At 38.0% G+C, this 22,570-nt stretch overlaps 3 protein-coding genes across 5 annotated transcripts; 1 reads left to right on the top strand and 2 right to left on the bottom strand.

The window, feature by feature from the left end:
* Positions 1 to 538: 538 nt before the first annotated feature.
* Positions 539 to 8,521, bottom strand: atg3 (autophagy related 3). Of its 3 annotated transcripts, none has more exons than XM_086068185.1 (13): positions 8,376 to 8,521; positions 6,983 to 7,082; positions 6,582 to 6,623; positions 6,146 to 6,195; positions 5,079 to 5,149; positions 4,536 to 4,643; positions 4,183 to 4,235; positions 3,750 to 3,831; positions 3,639 to 3,673; positions 3,415 to 3,567; positions 2,507 to 2,634; positions 2,231 to 2,299; positions 539 to 2,147 (listed from the first exon to the last, which is right to left on the bottom strand). In XM_086068185.1, exons 2-13 carry the CDS (start codon positions 7,052 to 7,054, stop codon positions 2,066 to 2,068), a joined length of 945 nt encoding a protein of 314 aa, XP_085924311.1. In that variant the 5' UTR covers positions 7,055 to 7,082; positions 8,376 to 8,521; the 3' UTR covers positions 539 to 2,065. The 3 variants fall into 3 exon arrangements, with proteins under 3 accessions (XP_085924311.1, XP_085924312.1, XP_085924310.1); XM_086068186.1 differs by having other exon boundaries at positions 8,415 to 8,463; XM_086068184.1 differs by lacking the exons at positions 6,146 to 6,195; positions 8,376 to 8,521 and having other exon boundaries at positions 6,983 to 7,130.
* Positions 8,088 to 15,143, top strand: cars2 (cysteinyl-tRNA synthetase 2, mitochondrial). Its single transcript, XM_086068183.1, has 15 exons — positions 8,088 to 8,462; positions 9,492 to 9,542; positions 9,617 to 9,734; positions 9,812 to 9,883; positions 10,524 to 10,629; positions 10,716 to 10,796; positions 11,002 to 11,131; positions 11,201 to 11,334; positions 11,440 to 11,507; positions 12,553 to 12,619; positions 13,039 to 13,177; positions 13,267 to 13,390; positions 13,487 to 13,585; positions 13,718 to 13,927; positions 13,999 to 15,143. The coding sequence occupies exons 1-15, from the start codon at positions 8,266 to 8,268 to the stop codon at positions 14,089 to 14,091; spliced, it is 1,689 nt and encodes a 562-aa protein (XP_085924309.1). The 5' UTR covers positions 8,088 to 8,265; the 3' UTR covers positions 14,092 to 15,143.
* A 436-nt stretch (positions 15,144 to 15,579) lies between these two features.
* Positions 15,580 to 20,341, bottom strand: ddrgk1 (DDRGK domain containing 1). The gene is made up of 8 exons (XM_086068187.1): positions 20,140 to 20,341; positions 19,270 to 19,422; positions 18,331 to 18,467; positions 18,007 to 18,108; positions 17,790 to 17,912; positions 17,675 to 17,713; positions 17,490 to 17,595; positions 15,580 to 16,095 (listed from the first exon to the last, which is right to left on the bottom strand). Exons 1-8 carry the CDS (start codon positions 20,225 to 20,227, stop codon positions 15,935 to 15,937), a joined length of 909 nt encoding a protein of 302 aa, XP_085924313.1. The 5' UTR covers positions 20,228 to 20,341; the 3' UTR covers positions 15,580 to 15,934.
* Positions 20,342 to 22,570: the final 2,229 nt, after the last annotated feature.

The raw sequence follows: 22,570 nt of genomic DNA, 5'->3' as shown, positions 1-22,570 counted from the left end.
ATCATTATTTATTGAAAAGTGGGTGAATACGAAAAGTCTCCTCCCATCAGCCCACAATACATTTGTTTACAACTCAGTAAATACAAGAGAATCCCTCTCTACTCCCTCAGCGAGTTCAGCAAGTTCCCATAGGTATAAATCAGATTAGAGAAAAACAATCATACATCATCCTGTCTCTTCCGACAGGTACCAGACTACACTCCCTTCAAAATAGCAGATGGAAGAAACCCGTTGCCCTTCTCCTCTCATAAATCTGAGACAGATAAGAATACAATTCTATTCATTGAGCCATACTGCTATAACTAAATCCAAAACGGCTAAAATATAAATTGAAACTGAAAAACAATGTTAATAACTTAACACCATCAATAAAATGCTCCCATAGCGTGGCTAACTTCGTAACAGTAAATTTACTTAAGCACAGTATTGTGAAATTTTACTTCCAATCACTGGAAAAGACAGAACAATGTTAGCACAGTGATAGGTCAAGCACAGACTGCATTTACTGTAAGTATATTAATAATGTAACTCAGCGAGCCATGGTTTGTATATATTATTTATTGTTTTACACAATGTGCCACAAAGATTTTGTTTGTTGCCAAGTTAACCACACAAGCTGCTGGGCGAGAAGATGTGCAATGATGTTCTCGAAACAATAACCATATTTCAGCCTATTACAAAAGGCCCATCGACACATTCAGAGTATTAAGACAAAACGGCAGGTTTCTTATTTAATTGGGTATCCTCTCACTAAAATGTATATACCGTATAATAATCAACTGTGTCCCAATGAAACATGAAACGTAGTGATAAGCTTAAGTACTGTACAGAAAGCCAAAAATCTGTCCAATACCAAATCCTAATGAACCTCTTAGTCGTTTTAGTTAGTTTAAAGTTTCATGTCAATTAATTTAAATAAGACCCGTTTCCTTCCAGTTCAACTCGATCTAATTCTACTAAAATTTCCATTTAAGGTAAGGATAGTGCAAGCTGCGTCGATAAGTGACAAATCATCAAGTGATTTTATTCTCTAACTCCAGGCAGGATCAAAGTTGTGTGGCCAGTTTATTTTGACATTCTTTTATTGAAACAAACTTGTGTATCATATGTGTGAACGAAACAAAGCTTTTAAGTAAACCATGCAATAGTACACCAATGTTGACGGTTTCCTTTGGAGCTTCACATGGGGAGAAAATTTTTGGCTCCCTTCCATGAAAGAAAGAAACCCCCCAAAGGATCATGCAATGACTTTAAACTTGTAAAGGTACAATGTAGTGAAAATTAAGCACCAAAATTGCAGCATGGCTTTATTTTCATGTTCCAGGAGAAATATTTTAAAAACAAACTAGTAAAACTAACGGGGGGGGGGGGGGGGCAACCAGCCACATTTCAGCACCAATGTATTATTCTTTACTTTTATTTTCTGTCATGTGTATGCATTATTGTTTTGTATTTGATATTTCTTTGTTTAATGGAAGGGTACCAACATTTTTATCACCATATTGGCTTTGATTTCATCTCGTTTCCGGGTCCTTTTTTGGTTCGGCTTCAGTGCTAATGTCAACTCGACATCTCGGCTAAAAAAAAAACGAGCCTTTAGCATAAGCGGCAGACAGAGTCCAAAGGAATTGATGGCGAACTTATGGTAAATTGAAAGTAGCAAAGTATGAATCACATTAAACCAAACAATGGCGGAATGTGGCTTTGTATGCGGTCAGGAAGGACGAGCGCTTCCGTAAAGCATGACGGATGTAACTAGCCTAGCCTTACTTAGGACAGTGCTGGATAACTGTTGAAAGTCTTTTTGCACTGTAATGATACTGATCAATAGTCACATTTACTTATGTGCACAACTTCCATTTTTGCACCTTGAGACAAAACATATTTGAGAACTACATGATTTTATCCTCCCTCACTCAACACAGATTCCCATTTAGGAAGCACATTTGTTTGTCATTTACACCCGTGCAAAGTGTTTCCGAATGACACAAACATCTTCTCGTAACCAAAAAAGATCATATGTAATCACAGAAGCAGAATTAGTGATTTTCCACAATCCACATTTCTACATGGTGAAGTGTCTTGTGTAGTCGTATTCTATTGTGGGAATGACCGCCTGGACAAACTTGAGAAAAATGAGAAGATACCTGTCAAGCACAGTCAAGGGGGAAAAACACATCTCAAGATTTGACCACTTGATTTGTTGCGCAAGGAAAAACGGAAAGGATACACATGCACTCCAAGTTCACCACCTCCTTCAGCCACAGTCTCAATGATCTTTTTCATCACTTCAGCATGTCTAGAAAAAGAAAAAGAAAAAGGATACATGTCCTTCGGTAAAATAAGGCATCAGAGACATTTCTTACTGAAAAATAACCAATTAAGTGGAAATTATTTATATATAGTGAGTTTGCCGTTTTGTTGTACTGTATCTCACAATGCAGCAAACCTATCCCTTGATGAAAACATTTGTCAAGGTCAACTCTTCTCTCGCAATTTTGCTCACCTGCAGGGGTGGACGGAGCACATGGCGGGCGGAGGAAGGTGCGGATGGTTCTCAATGGTGACCGTCTTCTTCACGTGATCCTGGCTGATGTCCTCATACATTTGTTCCACAGTCAGAGGCTGCCTGTCCTGGAAGAAAAGGTCGCAACAACTTGAACACAAAGCAAACCCCGAGTCTCTGAGAATGATAGCTGATAACACCGGTTTGGAGTGATTCGCACACTATTTGGCTAGAGTTTTTCCACAACCGTGATCAATTCAATGTAACTAACGTGTACTGCTAAATGCCACTGGAATTAAAAAGTTACTTATTATTCTGTTCATTTTTTAGAGGAAAAAAAAGTTGTAATGTTTATTATTTATTATAATCAATGGTAAAGTCAACATGAGAACAATTCTATATCATTTTGATAATAAAGTTGTAATATGATATGAAACTCTAAGTTTAATGAGAGAATGTCTTATTTTAAAAAGTCAATAAAAAAAACAATGTTATTCAAGTAATATGCTTTCTATTATATAAAAATATTTTAAAAAGAACTGAAAAAATATGACTTTATTCCTGTAATTATTTTAGCTTTGGAGGTCTGAGCTCACATTAACCCAAATTCACCTGTCTTCAGCTATTGGAGAGGGGGGGGGGGGACTAACCCTAACCCCTCAAATCAATGCCACACTCTGAATTTCACATTTCATATAGTGGGCTGTCAATTACACAGGTTTTCTGCAATACTACATGTGGCCAGTATCGCATTACACACACCTGAACCAGTTTGTGCATTACATGCCTTGCTCAGGGGGCCTTGAAACTGTTGAGAATGCACTGCGAGGTTTAAGATCTTAAAGTGAAGAATGATGCAATACAGTACACTACAATGAGGTGTTGGCTGTTAACGGCCAGGTACATACTTCATCATATCCAAACAGCCAGAGTCGAGGCGTCTGGTAGTATTTATCGTACGTGATGTAAAGGTCATAAGTTCTTGTCTGAAGGATGGCGTCTTCACCCCCGGGTTCCGCTTTCACTTTGGCTTGCACCATTTTACTAGTGTCCAGGGTTGCCTGGAGAGGAAACGGTGCACCTTGACACACGGACGCTCACACGTACAGTATGTTGAAATGCGCCGGCTTACCTCATCCGTTTCCAGTAAGCCGCTCTCCTCATATTCTGAAAGGAGCAAACCAATCAAATTGACTATGCAGCTAGCCATGAGATTGGCTAAGATTGTCACCATTTCAAGTACCTTCCATATCTGCTGCCTCGCCATCTTCGTCGTCTTCACCATCATCGCCACTTGCCGCAGATGCGCTATTCATATTCTTGTCCTTGAATCGGGTCAAAACACAGCTGAAAACGAGGCTGGCACACGAGCACACCGAGTATTTGGGTCCACTTGACATCTCAAGTCGGGTACGACTGGTTAGTGCGAGTCAGGTCAAGTTATCTGTACTGTAAAAAGAAGAAAGGCCACATCCACAGCCTCCTTGCTCATATGAAGGCGCACGAGACGCACAATGGACATCTCATGGTTAATAGGATCGACAGTGTTTTCGGACCGAGCAATGTGAAAGCAGGCCAGTGGGGGACAGCAGGACTGTGCGTATGACCCAAAGTGTCAAACTATTTAGTTCCATATTAAGTATCAAACGGCTTAATACAAAAACCACAACAAATACCTTGCTATTGTCCAATGAAATTTCCTGGACAGCATCAGTGACACCTAATGCACCTACAAAGGAAAACAGCATTGTTACAAAATTGCATGTTGCCATCTTTTTTTTTATTTTTGAAAAGTGATCCCAAAGTTCAGACAATCTGTCTTTTATGCACTCTTTCTCCCTGCCTCACACAAACCGTTTTTTTGGGGGGTTTTTTACACAGTGGTACGACGGATTTAATCAGTGCACAACGGATCACACACTAGAAAACGACAGCCCTGCTTCACTTACAGTCTCGTAATTTAAAATTAAAAAAATGCTTTGATGTATAAATACGATATTAGTTTCTTTGATGTGAAATGTTGCCATGCCTGCGTGATGATAAGTGTCCACCCATCCCCCATCTCCATCGTCCTCCTCGATGATGGCCTCCAACTCGTCTGAGTACTCCATCTGTTTACAACGCTTGTAACAGGGAACTGAAAACACACACACACACGAAAACATTCACACACTCCAGAGTCCAGAGCAATGCGTTGTCCTTTACTATTCGGCTACTGTAAAGTAAGCAACGAGATGATTGAAACGTGAAACTGTCATGACGAAACTGGATTAGTGGCTTCTATGTATTAAAACATTAAATATCTATGTATTGCACTGTACTCAGGCAGTAATTCTTTGCATACCAAATTTAAAAAAATCATTGGATGGATGATAGTCTCTCTCAAATGTACATTTAATGAGAGCATACACTAGACTAATTCAAATTCAATATTGTGCTGTAAACTGAAAGACACTGATCAAAATGGATAGCGGGCCTATTATTTGGAATGTTTGGATAGAGGACAGCAAGTTTAATATTTTTTTTTAAGCCGTCTCTGACCTCAACGATTTGAAGAAGAAACTGCTCTTACCATTGCGAGTCAGGAGAAATTGTTTATCAGGTGGCAAATAAGGCTTTACTTTAACTTCTTCCCCAGAGGCCCTGAAAGAAAATGAAAACAAAAGTCATCACCATAGAATCATTTAATTGGCTTTAATTACAATGAACACTATCAGATGTCATGCAATGGTGCCTTGAGATGCAACTAACCTGGCTTCAACGAGCCGTCATCCGATTAATTTTTTTTGATCCACTTGCCAGCAATACCCACATCTATTCTTTATCCTCTGCGAAGAACGACTAATATTACTGCAGCTCACTGAGGAATGTCTGTCTCCATGTATGTCCAACCATGTCTGTATTTTACTGCCACAGTTGGCCAAAGCGCAACCATCACAAGGAACACTACAATATCTATTGCGTTCAATTAAAAAAAGTGGCCAAAAAGTTTAATTCTTTACATTGTATTTAATTTGGTCATTATTGTACAGTTTTATAAAGTACAATATTACACATTGCTATTTTCCTTATTTATAAAAGTTACATTTTTTGTTTGTTTGTTTGTTTTTTGGGGGGGATGTTGGAATAATTGAAATAGATTAATTAATTAATACAAATAATGATAATAATAATAATAATAAATGATGGACATTTCCATTCCTTTCAATGCACAAAGTAGATTTGCGATATCTTTTGCATTACGAGGCTGCGAGCATTGTCACAGAACAAATTAAAATTGTATCTCAAGGCACAACTGTGTGTTGTCTAAACCCGGTGGTTAATTTATTTACTGCCTTCGTACCAAGAGTAAGGTCAAAGTAACCATACGCTGCATCCTAAAATAAATACGAGATGAGCACAATGCTTTCAGTTCGACAAATCGTGTTTCCCCCAGCAGAGAATTGCACCATTCTGTGAAATCTAACAAGAACGGCACAACAACGAAATGCACATTCCTGAGTCACAAGGTTTCATGACTGCCTTATTCCTTATTCTACACAGTCAGACTATACACATTTACCCTGCAACAAGACACAATAACTCCATTCCACATAGAGTATTTAAAAGCACCTTTCATTTGGATGAAATGATACTGACCATTTCCAAGTGGGGCAGTGGTGAACTAAATGATCCCCAGCAGCTACAAACTGACACACACAAGGAAACATGCAACAGTGTGTGTTTATTATACATGTAGGGTCTTATTATTTTAGTGATTCCCAACCACAATATCAAGGGAAGTTATGCAATTTTAATTAACTAGTCCAAATATTTTCTTTACAGTTTACAATTTAAGAAGTATGTGTCTTTCTTCAATTCCTGCAAGTAAAGAAGCTTTGAGTTCAACTGAACGGGTCAGATGTCACACAATCATGAATTTGTGAGTACACAGAAACAATTTCATCATTTTTTCAGTGTATGTGCAGTTTATAACATCATTGGTGGTGGAGTGCAGTGAGGTTCAATAAAGGTTGGGAAACACTAGAGAATGTGGAAAACAAACAAAAAGTCAGCATGTATAGATTAACCTCACCTCTTCTGGTGTGATGACTCCAGTTTCTTTGAATTTGGATTCCTGTGGAAATTTCACAACAACAAATCAGTCTACAATCTTATTGACCCAACACATATTTGGGTCACTCCAGAATAAGTGCCCATTTCCATGATGGACACATTTTTTTATGTCTCATTTATCTACAGTACCGGTAGTTTAAATCAATAATACACATTACTTGTGCTACACTGATGTTTATTGTGCAATCGGTGCACCGGCATTTCCACAAACATGTCACTCATGTATAGCATTATGTTTGAGAGGGGAAAAAAACACAACATTGCGCCTATCATTAATAATTGCTCTATTTACGGGTAAATAAGACATCTCATGCTAGCCAACGAGCCACAAGGTAGCTTGTGAAGTACATTTAAGTTTACCTTGAGCACTGGCGTGAGAAACTCTGCCACTCCGAGAGCCGTTCCTTTAACTGTGTTAATGACGTTCTGCATCTTACGGGCTCAAATAAAGGGATTCTCCCTGGAGGCATACAGACAAACACGGAGCTAACTCGACATTTTGTTTCGAAACTGAGGGTGCAGCAGCAACATTCGTAAATCACATGACCGCTCGGAACACTTCCGGGTATCATGGTCTCGCGAGAAAACAGCGTAGACAGACTGGTTGGCCAGGGCCTCTGGCATATTGGATGTGGCAAATTGAGTATTTATTTTTCCCAGCAACTGTTTGTGCTTAGTCTTTTACTTACTACGTTGGAAATCACATATGTACAATATTTTGTCAAAATTGGCTTGTTGATTTTTGCAAGCTCCACGGATGATGACACATTTAAAAAAAAAGGTAAATAGAGAGAAGTAAAGCCTTAAAAACTCAACTGAGACCTAGCAATTTATAGGCCACAAAAAAATGGGAGAGCATAAATAAGGGTGATGAGTGGTGACACAACTGATTCGGAGAAGCAAGCTAGTCTCCATCCATGGCCTCTTTAGCAGCATAAGAATAAGTTTCTGGCTTTCCAAAAATATTCGTTTAATTTTGGAAGGAGGGTGGGGGGCAAACAAAACACAAATACAATACAAGTAAGGTGTGTCTTTTCAGTTGCTATCATGAGATAATTCAGCATTTTTTTCTGTTATCTCAAGACAGTTTATATGAATAACAAAGGTATGAGAACACTTTTGTGTGTTATAACATAAAGGTTGAGCCAACACTCGCAGGGAAAATATTTCATGTTTTTTATGTGCTAAGGTATCAAAACTGGTATTGTATTTATTGTAATAACAGGATTTTTTTTTTATTAATTAATTTAGTTACTTTTGTAGTATTTATGAACATTGTACTTTTTGTACGTTTGCTTCATTGCTGGAGAGGAGTCTTATTTTATACAAGTATCTGTACTCCTACTTAAAACATCCCCAAGAAGCAAATTAATGAGTTTCACGCTCAATTTTCCACATTCAATATGGCAGCTACGTCGACGTACATTTTGGCGTTCAAGCGGTATCTATGTAAATACGACGTCTATGGACGTGACAGAGTCTACTTCTTAGTCTCGTGTGTATATCAAACGTGTATTTCATTTTATTATATATTTGTTGCTTTTCACGTGTACATTTTATGACTGGAAGAACCTTAAGCAACATATCGTGTGCGCTGAATTAGCTCCCAAAAGCAGGGTTTTGCTTATTTCCGAGGTCACAGAATGTGGAGAAACACAATCAAGTCATTTCTACGGCGAACCAAAGGACTCGATGTAAGAGCAAAAATCCGTGGATCATGCAGCAGAACTGAGAAGAAGTGGGTCTTACCCACCGGATTTGATACCGGTTTAAAGACTTTCAACAGCCTCACCAAACAGAAAGAACCTCTGATTCTGGCTCGAGAGGGAACAGCAACTTGGTAACACGTTCAGATGAATGATATGTTGTCCTCGCTTTACGACGGCAATGACATGCGCGGTTTACCATACTGACGGATTTGTTTCATATTCGTGGCGTACAATCCATTCATCCAAGCTTGGAACCCTGAACCGCTGAGTTGCGAGGCAGACGTGCTTACCACTTGGTCGATGTGCAGGTTTGAATTGATCCATGAATGGACCAATACATTTTCTGCTTCATTTAGAACTGGTATTTATTAAACAATCCTCTTCATAGTGCTGTTCACATTTGACATCATGAGACCAAGAACTTAAAGTAGCACTAAGGAACTTTTCAACCTTAATCAAATATTTTCATAACTCTTCTGATTAAACTTAAAACTAGTTGGATGGTACCATTGCCATGGCTTGAGGGGGGTCTGTATCCGTTTTACTGGCACTAAACAACTTTGAGGAGGATGGTAGAAACACCGCCACACAAAAAACTACAAATGTGCTGACTGCTTAATGGCATTCGTCACTTCCCCCTTTGCCCATTCGTTACAAAGACGGAAGTCAATTTGACTGGCGTGAGCTCCAAAACGACGCAATGTCCTCATGGGAAATGTGGTCTTCCTTCAGGCATAAGATTAGCCACCTAACAAGTGATGACCAGTGATGTTATCAGCAAGGTTATTCTCAATGTAACTAAAACTAAAAAAAAAATCGTTAAGTAATTAAAAACAAAAGTAAAAAAAAAAGAAAGAAAAAGAAACAAAAAAAATGCTGGTACTACATTTTACATGTATAAAACTGACTAAAAGTAACCACTCAAAAAATAACTCTAAAACTAACTGAGTAAAAAAAAATAATGGAAAAATCACAAACTATTGTTTTATAGTTCTAAGAGGGTGCTGACCGTACATTGTAAGTCTACGGCGCGATTCGACATATATATATATTTTAAGTACAATTTCAACTAAGGTATTCCGTGGTAAACTGAGGACCCTTGTATTTTCTTTTTTTGCAACGTGCTACTAATCTCCCGCAATATCGCGCTTGTGCTTCAGGTACAGCTGCGGACCTACCGTGTACGACCACGCCCATTTGGGCCATGCATGGTAATAACAATTGCACACAATGACTTAAATCATTTTTCTTGCTTATAGACATTTGACCATCTTTTCTCCTCAAGTTCATACGTCAGGTTCGATGTGCTACAGAGAATCTTGTCCAGGTTGTTTGGCATCACGGTCATCCACGCCATGGTCATCACAGACATTGATGACAAAATCATCCAAAGAGCTTGGCAGGTGAGTTAGCAGTTGGTATTATTGTTGGTGAGTATAATTATTATTATTATTTTTTAAAGAGTTTCTCTTTTTCCCAGGAGAAGGTCTCGCCCGCCATCATAGCCAGAATGTATGAAGAGGAATTTAAGAAGGATATGATATCATTGAAGGTGTGTGAACACCCAGAATCTTCAGAATGTATTTTTTAATAAGGAAAATAGCACTGTACAGTATTTTACTAAAACAAAGTAACAGAAATTTGGATTGTATGATTTTTTAAAAACTCATTCACTGCCATTGATGGTTATAGATGTCATAAATTCATTTGAACAATTTCTATTAGTTTAACATTTTTTCCCCACTTTTGTTAAGAAGAGTATGAAAACCTAGATTTGGAACAGATATAACATTTGTGATTAATCGTAAGTTGACTAGTGAAGTCATGCGATTAATTACGATTAAAATCCTGACGCCCCTAATTTTTAATAATCTTTTCTTTAAAAAAAAAAATAATTGTAATTATTTATTTATTTTAATGATCTTTTTTTTATATATATTAGAGGCATTAGGTGATTACAATTTGTAATCAGAATTAATCGCATGACTTCACTAGTTAACTCACAATTAATCACAAATTTTATATCTGTTCTAATACAATAAAAAAAATCTAGGTTTTCATAACTCTTGTTAACAAGAGTGGGGAAAAATGTTAAACTAATAGAAATAGATCAAATGAATTTTTGACGTCTATAGCCATCAATGGCAGTGAATGAGTTAATATACTGCAAATGTGGCTTCAAAAAAATCTAGGTGATCCCTCCCGCAGTGTATATAAGAGTCACTGAAAACGTTCCGCAAATCGTGGCCTTCATTCAAAGGATCATCGAGAACGGAAATGCGTATGCCACAAAAGAAGGTAAGCATTTTGGGGGGTTCGGCATTGGCATCATTTGATCGTCCCTCACCAAATCATCAAAATCCACAAACTCATTTGACCTGCAGGTAACGTGTATTTTGATATCCAGTCCATTGGGGATCGATACGGCAAGTTTGGGGCAGGTGGAGATTCTCAAGAAGGAGCTGGTAAGAATTGGATGGCATTTGTACTTCCAAGTTCCTACAGTAAGATTACTTGCTCAAAAAAATGCACTAGTAGAAATGCTACGTTCCACTAGCTTTGCTAACCCTTTGAATAATAATAAAATAAAAACTGACGTATTAAAAAAAAGAAGAAGATAATAAGGCGTTAAAAGTGCAGCTGAGTTTGAATGGCTGTTTGGTTTTCCAGGAAGCTCCAGTAAAAAAGATGTGAGGGATTTTGCTCTGTGGAAGCCATCAAAACCTCAAGAACCCCACTGGGAATCTCCTTGGGGCCCAGGAAGACCAGGGTGGCATATCGAGTGCTCCACCATCGCAAGGTTTGCATCCCCTCGGCGCGGTCGTTTGGCTCCGCGCAGGCTGTGACGTCACTTGTGCGCTGGTTGCAGCTCAGTGTTTGGCAGTCAGCTGGATATCCACTCGGGTGGCATCGACCTGGCCTTCCCTCACCATGAGAATGAGGTGGCGCAGAGCGAAGCCTATCATCAGTGCGACCAATGGGCCAACTACTTCTTGCACTCGGGTAAGTCAACGCACCAAACGTGCGAAATAAGACAGAAAATCAGAATGGAGATTATTTCTGGCTGCTAAAGTCACAAAAATCATTTTCTAATTGACATGTGTTTAGGACATTTGCACCTCAAAGGCAGTGCCGAGAAAATGTCTAAATCTCTGAAGAACTACATCACCATTAAGGTAACTCACTGTGAAATTTCCTCTTCAATTGTGCACAAATGCTGAGAGATGCTGTTACAATGCCAAAGATGCTTAAAGGGGAATTCAACCCAAAACTATGTTTTATGTAGCTCCACTGGTCTAAACATGGTATTCTGATTAATATTGCATTTGTGGAATATGAATAAAGCAGCAAAATCTACCTGTTTTTATCCATCTCGGGTGTCGGCCATTTTGCCGCTTGTCTACTAAAAATGACATCATATTTGCTCAGTGCTCAGGTAACAACCAATCACGACTCGGCTCGCGAATGCCACATGACCACACTCAGAAAATAGGTGAGGCGTGATTGGCCATTACCTGAGGTGGATAAACACGGGTAGATTTTGCTGCTTAATTCACACTCCACAAATAATATAAATCCGCGATTAGACGAGTGAGGGTGTATCAAGGTTATTTTAGTTAACTAAAACTAACGAAAAAACTATAACTAAAATTCAAATCGAATAAAATAAAAACAAAAATGCTTTTTAAAAAACGAAAACTAACTGAAACTACATTTTATGTTTACAAAACTAACTAAAACTAACTATAATTATAGCAAAAATGTCCTTTGTTTTAGTGTTTGGTCATAGATTTAATGCATGAGCCTTTGGGGATGACTTATTTTGATATTTACCGGAATAAGGACATTTGATAGTGTGTCACACAAAAGTGACGTCATCCAGCAGCAGCCAATCGAAAAGCAGCTTCAGATGACGTTGCTCCCATGGTGTTTTTTAAATATTGCGCACAAGTAATACACACTTAAAAAAATATATACTAATACTGAAACTTACTAAAACTAAGCATTTATGAAGTAACTCAAACTAATAAAAACTAACAGAACCACCCTGAAAACTAATTAAAACTAACAACATTTAAAAAATAAAATAAAACTCAAAACTAAAACTAAAAATTCTCAAACTATAATAACCCTGGGGTGCATACAACATATTGTAACGAAAATTTTTGGATTGACTTCCCTCATAATAAATACATTTGTTTTTTCCCCACACATCAATAGGACTTCCTGCAGTCTCACTCCACCGATGAGTTCCGTATGTTCTGCCTCTTGACCAAATACAGATCAGGTAATGACAATTTTATTTAAAAAAAAAAAAATACTGTACATCCATCCTCTTGAGAATATCGAACCCTGCTGTAAAAATGCCCGTACAAGCAATTGGTGAATATTTTTAACTGAAACTTGCCAGCCAATCAAAGCAAGGGTTCTCCAAGCGGCTGATGAAATAAAACGAAACGGTTGAGATTTTACTGTTTTACTTGAAATTGAAGGCATTTTTTGACCATGAACCTCCATTTGTACGGAACCCATCATCTGATTTTGAAAAGTGTTACTGTGTTATACTCAGGTTAACACTTGCCATTCCAACCCGATTTTTTCTCTCATTCAAGACTTCAACATCCTCTTGACAGTAATTATTGTACGGTAGCTGTACAGGTGATGACTGAACTGTTCTGTTCATGCTTTTCATTTGTGTCTCTGCAGCTATAGACTACAGCGACAGCAGCATGTCGGAGGCTCGGGCCTCCCTGGCAAGCGTGTCGACCTTCTGTAATGACGCTCAGGCCTACATAAAGGGACAACTGCAGTGTTTGCCGGTGCAAGACGTGTTCCTCTGGGAGAGGTTTGATCCCACTTTGGGTTATTTTCATTCTACGGAAGGACTTGTGAACGCTATAACATCATTGCTGCCTCCTGGTTCCAAATGACAAGGTTAGCTCAGACGAAAGCGAGCGTGACAAGGGCTCTGGCTGACGACTTCGATACCCCGAGAGCCATGAATGCCATCATGGATTTGGTTTACCAGGGAAACTGCCAGCTGCAGCCCGTTTCCACGGTAACAAACTCAGGCTTGTCATTTTGTCCACAGTGTGGTCCTTTGCACCATGACGTCACATCCGATCAGTTTATTTGAGTTGTGTTGACGGATCAGGCTGCAGGAGCAACCAGAAGTCCAGAAGTGTTTGGAGCCATGATGGCCTACATAAGAGACATCTTGGACATGTTTGGGGTTGACCTGTTTTACAACAAGGTCAGGATGCATGTGGAACCTACAAATAGCAATTTATTCATAGGTCTTCTGTGCGGATCCCTGGACCCAAAAGGTTCGAGGACCCTTTCTCTAAAGATTAGGCCCAGATGGCAAATGTTTTTCTATATGCAGGAGGTGGCGGCAATGAGCAAGTCGGGAAGCCTCCAGGCTGTTGTGGAGCAGATGACGCAATTCCGAAGTCAAGTCAGAGCGTTCGCTCTCACCCGTCAGTCAACAACTCCTGGGAAGTCCCAAGAAGCACTTTATCCAGACAGAATCCCGCTCCTTAAAGCAAGTGACGACCTGAGAAAGAACCTGGCACCTCTTGGCGTGCTTATAAAAGTGAGGAACTGGAAGTATCGTACGTTTGTATCGTGGACCGTCGGACTGACATTCTGCTCTCGTGCTTTCAGGATCGAGGAACCACCTCCACGTGGGAGCTAACGAAAAGAACGTCAGAAATCACAGACACGATGAAAGACAGGAATACAGAAAGCAGTTTGTGAATTTATGGTTAGGGGTGAAACGAGTCCTCCAGTATCTGCCCAGTTTAAGTTTAATCTGCCATCACAAACGGTTTCCACCAACATCAACACAACGATCCTGAAATCATGTTCAATCGCTAATTAAAGTGGAAGTCAGCACAAAAATGTTCTCAACAATATGTTGTTGTATGTATCAACCCCCACTGGTCTAAAATCTCAGTAATCTGATTATTATTGTTTGTGCGGTATGGGTTAACTCATTCACTCCCAGCCATTTTCACTGAAGCAACCCCCTTCGCTCACGGCTGTTTTACTGGATTTTGACTGATTTTGCAAGGCCCACAGAATATTTTATTTCTATTAAAAAAAAACTACCAAAAGAAAGATTAGTCTTTTCTTTCATCAGGAAAAAAGTATATTTCCATCTGCTTCCGTTTTGCAGCAATTAGCATTAGAATATATCTAAGTTTCATCATTATATTCACAAACCTGGTGAAAACTGTGGAGAAATCGGCTTCTTTTCAACATGGCCCTGATTGATCTCTTTTGCTCCGCTGCCACCTGCTGGCCGTTTTTGTAATAACTACCATTGCTTCAATCGTTGTCTTCAGAGGCGGCATCAAAGCCTTCTGTAAGCTCTAGCATAACATTAAAAAAAAAGTATAAATTTGTTTTTGGGACACAGGTAATATTTAAAATATAACGTATTTGTACGTTTTTGGGAGCAACTGAGTTAAGCACCAAAATCAACCCATTTTTCTCTATCATTTCTCTATCGGCCATTTTGTCACTTGCCGTCAACTGAAAATGACATCACAGTTGGTCAGGGCTCAGGTAACGACCAATCGCAGCTTTCCTGTTTTCTGAAGCTGAGATGTGAAGCTGCATAGAACATATTATTGTAAAGAACTTTTCGGGGGGTTGACTTACCCTTTAACTCATTCACTCCCAGCCATTTTCACTGAAGCAACCCCCTTCGCTCCTGGTTGTTTTACTGGATTTTGACTTCATAAAAGCAGAGATTAAAGTCTCTTCTTTCATCAGGAAAAAAAAGTATATATCTATGTTTCCATTTTGCAGCAATTAGCATTATAATATAGCTAAATTTCATCTATATTCACAAATCTATTTTAAATAGAAAACCCTCAATTACTCAGAATTCTAAATAATTTAGAATTCTGAGTAATTGAGGGTTTTTTCAACATGGTTAATTTCCTATTCTCTGCTCCCACCTGCTGGCCGTTTATGTAATAACTACCATTTCTTCAACCGTTCTTTGCAATTGAGAGGCTGCATTCAAAGCCTTCTGTGTGCTCTAGCATTTAAAAAAAACAACCTATGAAGACACTTAAAACAGTTTAAATGGAACACATTTATACATTTTTGGGAGCAAATGAGTTAAGGATGCTAAAAAGAACTCTAAATACACAAGAGATTGTAGAATGTGGCACCAGTTTCCAGTGTTAGCGGCTATCCGCTAAGCGAGCAGGCTGGCAAGAGCCATCAGACTGCTTTTCAAAGGTAGTTTAATAGGTGAAAATGACACACGTACAGTACACACCTGTCACTATACATCACCGGCATAGATGGGTGAACAAAGATACATGATTTGTTGTCAATAAATAATTTTCTGACAAATTCCCAAAGCACACCTCTCAATTCTCTCAGCACAGTGGTTGGGAGTCATTATTTTTAGAGGGTGTGTTTGTATGACCTGGAGAAGATTCGGGCAGCAGGGTCCATCGCGTGAGGGTGATATTAAGTGGAGATTGAACATTCTACTGTTAGACGGTGTCTGATGATGGCCCGCACGAAGATGTGAGATCACGAGTCGATTATTCACCAGGAAGTTACGTCATGTCCGTCAGGCAGTGTTGCGGTTCTCTGGTTTCAAATTGATCAGAGTATTACTGGCCTGGGCCAACTCTGTGATAGAAACTCGACCTCTTTGGTTGATGAACTGAGCCACTGCGTCCATTTCTGCCTGAGTGATGGAGATAATCTTGCCCCTGTCATCAATGACCCCTGGAAGAAGAAAAGAAAAAAAATTCCAAGATTTCATAAATATGGACTCCAATCATTTGTCTGTACCTTTAACACGTACAATAAATGTATTTTTCACTGGCTTCAAATCAATTGGGTATTAAAAGTGGAGACGAAAAAAGTTGACAACCCTCTAAAAAGTGAAGTGTCAAAGTCCAGCCAGTGGGTCATTTGAGAAAGAAACCGAAATGCTTTGTGCTACAAAGTTGTTTAGTTTAAATGTTTGGCAAGACATTGAAAAACATATATTTGCATTATAAAATGTCAGTAACAAATTCTTACTTTAAAATTTGTTATATTTAAGTAATAAAATAATAAGTTTGTATTTTGGAACAATATTTAGTTAAAAAATAAAATCATCATAGTTGCATGACAATGGCAATATCAAGTATTGGTACATTGATTGTATTGATTAGTACTCGAATGTAAGTACTTTTACTTTGGAAAAAAAGAGTGGTATTACTGTATCCTGATTTATAACATAAATACAGAAACTGTATAAAAATTTTTGATGTATTGATTTAGTGTGTTTAACACAGAGTTGCATCCTTTGATATTTCTGTGCGCAACACTCAAATGAAAACCTTTGAACATTGCTCTAAATTGTGTAAAAAGTGCACGTACAATTGCGTAGATGTGCATCAATTAATTGAAATCAAACCGACACCGATGTAGTACAATGCAATTTCCATATTGCAAGTCACATGTGCACGGGCCACACATGGACATAGGTTGCCATTAACCTTTACACTCATAGAATATGGCCGTTAAGTCATTGTTTAACATGTAGCTAAGCGCGATTGACTAGAAAATACGTTTTTCTATTGCTATTATGTTGCATCACCGATTCGCTAGCTAACAGCCAATCAGAGTGATCAATTGTCATAATGTGATTCAAGTCATATTTAATAAGCACAATGATTGGAAATGTACTTTTTAAAAATTATTATTATAGAAATTGACCCCAAAAAATACATAACTATTATCTCAGTTGTATCTACTTTAAGAACACCTTTTTATGGAAGGAACCTATTTTATACAACAAGCATAAAATAGAACACCAACTAAACTGTACAAGTTTCATTACATTGTATATAAAATAAAAAATAAAAAGGAAAATTGTATATAATGAACGAACCATGTAAACAAACACTCAGAAATACAGGAAAGCAAAAGAAAATACTGATGGGTAAAGTTCTCTAATAAAAACTACTGTGTTTAAATTTCACAAAACAATACATTCATTTATTATTTCAAATACACAAGAAGAGGACCGTGAAAAAATAACTGCATGTTAACTCTCAATCACAGGATTATTTTTCCAAAATGATTCAGACCTACTCAATAAAGTTGATTTAGTTATTGTGAAGACAAACCTGTGAGCGAGCCTCCCGCGAGCAGGTCCTGCACTCTGTCAATGGCATCTTTTGTTCTCATTCCAAAATGAGAGGCCAAGTCCTCCAGTAGGACGACTTTCGAGCTCTGGTGCACAAAAAAAGGGCAAGGTTCAACACAAACACATTTGATCTTCATTTTATGAAAAAAAAATAAAAATTGTCACCTCTATGTACTCGATGAATTCTTGCAGTAGGTTACGTGACTGAAAGGCAAAAGCGGATCCCATGTTGATTATTTGAATTATTTGAGATGTTGCGTCATATCTGAAGTGACCTGACCTGGTCTTCAGTGAGCTGTTCCTCCTCGCCCTGGTCCTCTACAACAAAGGAAGCTTTGAGCCTGAGGTATTCCTCCTCCTCCCGTTTCTCCTGCTCCTCCTTGGCTCGATGCTCGTCCTCTTCCTGATGAAAGACCAATCAGCAGGTACGACAAAATGTCATCTCATGTGCACAGATAAGGTAAGGAAAAGAATTTCAGAAAAAAAAAAAAAGAGACCAGTTTCTTTTCCAGTAGCCGTTCTTTCTCCTCCTCCTGTCGTCTCTCCTCATCTCTAAGCTCCTGCAGCTTTTTCCTTTCTTCACGCTCCTCCAGCTCGGCCTGAAAGGAGAGTTATTAACTCATTACAGCAGAGCAGAAATATACACATGCAGCGAAAAGATACCAATGACCCAAGCTAAACTTTGCTCCTCTCCAATCTCGAATGATCTTAGAACACTACAGTGAAGTCAAGTCAATTTTTTAAAAAGGCCAATACCGAATATCGTCACCTTGTTGATCATCTGTCTATCGCTAGTGTTTACTGTATGCTCAGACTCTCACCTCTCGCTGGGCTTTCTTGGCCTGTTTCTCTTCCAGCTTCCTTTGCTTCTTGGCCCCAATTTTTGCAGTTGGCTGGAAGCTCTGCTCTTCCTCATCGTCGTTTTCTTCATCCTGAGAATGACGCTCTTGCTCTTCTTCTGAAATCACCACAGGTTTGTAGAGGGGTGGGGGAGTTACCACGGGGAAAAAAACATTATGTTGATGACAATTAGATGAGGGTTAGTTAAAAAACACACACACACACACACACACACACACACACACAAACAAGGAAAGTTTTGCTGCATTTTTTTACATTTCCCCTAGTTCTTAACTCATTCAATGCCATTGACGGTTATAGACGTCAAAAATTCATTTGAACTATTTCTATTAGTTTAACATTTTTTCCCCACTTTTGTTAACAAGAGTATGAAAACCTAGGAACAAAATTATTGTACATTTAGACCAGATATAAAATTTGTGATTAATCATGAGTTAACTATTGAAGTCATGCGATTAATTACAATTGAAAAATTTAATCGCCTGATGACCTAATTTTTAATAATCTTTTCTTTTCTTAAAATTTTAATTTTTTTTTTCAAAAAGAAAAGAAAAGAAAAAATATTTTTTTCAAAAAAAGAAAAGATTATTAAAAATTAGGGCGTCAGGCGATTACATTTTTAAATAAATCGCATGACTTCAATAGTTAACTCGTGATTAATCACAAATTTTATATCTGGTCTAAATGTACAATAATTTTTTCTAGGTTTTCATACGCTTGTTAACCAAAGTGGAAACAAATGTTAAACTAATAGAAACAGTTCAAATGAATTTTTGACGTCTATAGCTGTCAATGTCAGTGAATGAGTTAAAGAAGCGATTTTTCAATTAACATTTAGTTGGCAACAACAAATTGAATTGCAATTCAGTGAGCTCAAATGCATCTAAAAGTCAGTTTACCCAGCTGCACAACTTCTCTCTGTGGTCTTCTGTTAGCCATCGCCCCTGCAAGATTTCTCCTCCTACGCGGCATGCCAGCTCCTCGCTCCTCCACAACAGCTCGCGGACGGACGCCCGCCGCTCGGACAACAGCTTCCTCATGCTCTCTGTCAGCTGCCAACCCACAAAGATGAACAAAAAATGTTACCTTGGTCTTTGTGGTGGATTAGATTTACCTGATATATTAATAAAGATTAATTTAAGCAAACAGGTTAAATAAAATGTGTTACAGTATTCACACTAGTTTAATGCAGGGCTGTTGCATTGAACTACACTGATGAAAATTCATTCTACGATGGCCTTATTTAAGAGAATTGTGATGATGTGCTGCTAACACTGCTTATAAAAATAATTTGTGTCAAACATTGTCGTGTGCCAGGTAAAAAAATATTTTTCACAATTAGCTATAATGTAATATTTGTATTTAGTAGGGGTTTTAATTGCATAAAAGTCGTTCCAACTTCCAAGTGATCAAAACAGGTACATTAGTTATTGACGTTAAACACATTTCAGACTCTATGTTTTATTACATACTCACGTACAGGAGTTGAGTCAGTATGACATAAGTATGTATCTGTACTTTTACTTAAGTACAGTGCGTGAGTACTTTCTACCAACTTGACATTTTTTGCTGCTCACGTAGCCAACAAAACATGCGTGGAGTGCCCTAACTAAGGTCGTAACTACGGCATAAATGATCGGTTAAATACAGGCATGCCTCGGCCTCTACAGTTTGCGACCGTTAAAAAGTTTAGCTGTACAAAACGTCTATCAAATGTCTTGCCGAGTAGTGACGCTAACGGTTAGCTCGTCGGCTAACTCCGATTTTACCTTCCTGCGTTCCGTTCCGCAACTTCACAGCAAAGAAGAGCAAAACAGAAAGGATAGCAGCCGCTATCAGGTACAATACGGGATCCATGACCCTTTCACACACACGTTTAACGTATTAAATTGTGCATGAATACATATTAGCATGCGTAACAGGTAGGTCACTACTGATACGTCAACATCTGGAGCTTTCTTCTTCGCTGTGTTTTCTGTTGCTCATTCGACAGTTTGGAGCTCTTAACTACCTCTTACTGGTTTGGAGTAAAATTACTCTGTCAAATGCTCTCAAACGAGTTTAAACTTGTGTTTGTTTCTTAATTACTTTAAATTAGAAGATAGAAAAGCGATTAGATGTAAATATTTGAAATTTTCGGTCCCAGCAAAAAACAAGGAACTTCAATTTAAAATTATTAAGAATATTTACCCTACAAAATAAATTTTGAAGGAGAAATTTAAGATATATTCGGGAAATTGTGTTTTAATGAAAGTGTAAATAAAGATTTGGATCATCTCTTCTTTTCATGCGAGTATGTTAAAAAAATTTGGCTTGATTTTCAACATTGGATTACGGAAAACAATGCTTTCCTTGACATTCCTTGGACTATGACAAAAAAGAGGCGGCGTTTTCAAAATCATCTGTCCCGTTCTTTAATCTAGACCTCTACGCATTTTTATTTTTTATTTTAGGAATCCTGTAATATTTATTGCATGTATGTATATTTTTCCCTAAAAAAAAATCTTTAATTGAATGTATTAAATATTTTATATCTCATAAAATTATTGGTTAATAGATTTATTGTAAATTATTAATGTAGTAAGTAAACAATAACATATTTTGGTAAATACTGTGGTGCCTTGAGATACAAATTTGTCCCGTGACTACATTTGTATCATTTGTGGGGTAGGGGGATATAGTATATATTGAGTTTCCTAAGAAGAAAAATGGTCCTCCATCATTTATGCTTATAAAAACATACAGTAATGCCATAGTTAAATAGAATGTAAAGGATTTTTTTTTTTAATTGTCAAACATTTTGCTTCAGCTAATGTCATTGGACATTGTGCTGTTCAATTAAATATATTATTGAAATCAACAATTTTACAGAATAATTATAACTTACAAAACGCAACTCCTCTATGAATGACCTGGTCAATCTGTGCATTTTAAAAATCAAATGAAGCACCAGAGCATGCAAGTGCACCCGTCCCCAAGTTTCTGGGAATTTGTTCCGTGTATAATTCTGCATTACTGTTTTGCCATGTCAAAATGAGTTTTGTGAAAAGAGTTGTTAAAACAACAAAGGTAAACTTTTTCATTGGATAATACACTGTTCCTGCTCTGCGTTTGGCTGGAAACAAAACCCAAACTCACCTGGGACTGCAGCTCACCCGTGACCATGATTAAGATAAACTGGATGTACTGCAAAGTTGCAAATTCAGGAATTTCTCTAAGTTGGAAACTTGCCATGGCAATGCATGAGAATAAACCAGGAATTCACTGAACTACAATTTTTTCGAGTTACAAATGCTCACTGTCATGTTTTTTTTCTTTGTGTTGCAAGACAATATTTAAGGTACGAGCAAGGTTGGGATACGCAGCTGCTTAAAAAAACGAGAAGCAGTTAATGTACTGTAATTGTTGTGGCAAAGAAAGTAACCTGCTTTTCATCCATGTATGTTTATGACAAAACAAGATGTTTTGTATTTGTGCTAGAAAATGATACCTTTTCATTACATTACCCACAATTCCCAATTTATCATTCCCATGCATGAAGCGTTTCCTACTTGGAATATTTCCATAAATCACCATCTTAACTTCCCATGGAAAATAGTCAGAAACTTTCCAGAAATTGACTCAAAACTTCCCGTAAATGTTCCTAAAATGTTCCACCTTTTGGAATCCTAATATGACATATGGTACATTCGCCACGTAGCACTGGCAGGCACACTAACTCCACTATCATCCCTCTGATGCTCCGACTTCGGCATGTACATACTGTACATAAACTTGTTTTGGAAACACACACAAGGACTCGCCGTTGACAACCTACAAGGGTTAAGTTGACTATATCATTGTGCCCAAATTGATGACCTTTGCTCTAGAGTAGCCTAATGGTTCACTGGTCCTATTTTGGTTCATTCTAAATGAGAAGCAATTGTGTCGGAACGTATCAATGCTAGAGACTACTTGACTGCACTCCTGCAGTCACCTGTAATGAGACACACCACAACAGTTTAGCCTTTACAAAAAAAAGACAACCATGCTCGGTTTTCATTGTGTGACCTGCAAATTGTATCACAATGAACAGTAAATTGTATCACATTGTAACGATTGTGCCACAGACTAAGATATACGAGTACAGTCTTGATACATTTTGTCCACATTTTCTTCAATTATGTAGACCGCTCTGGTGAAGAGAGAAAGCGAAATAAG

Source organism: Leptonotus elevatus, chromosome 2, assembly GCF_054856555.1.
Source record: "Leptonotus elevatus isolate MCC_2025b chromosome 2, RoL_Lele_1.0, whole genome shotgun sequence".
Taxonomy (NCBI): Eukaryota; Metazoa; Chordata; class Actinopteri; order Syngnathiformes; family Syngnathidae; genus Leptonotus; species Leptonotus elevatus.
The sequence above is the reverse complement of the archived record's forward strand: the minus strand, read 5'-3'. Positions and strand labels throughout refer to the sequence as shown.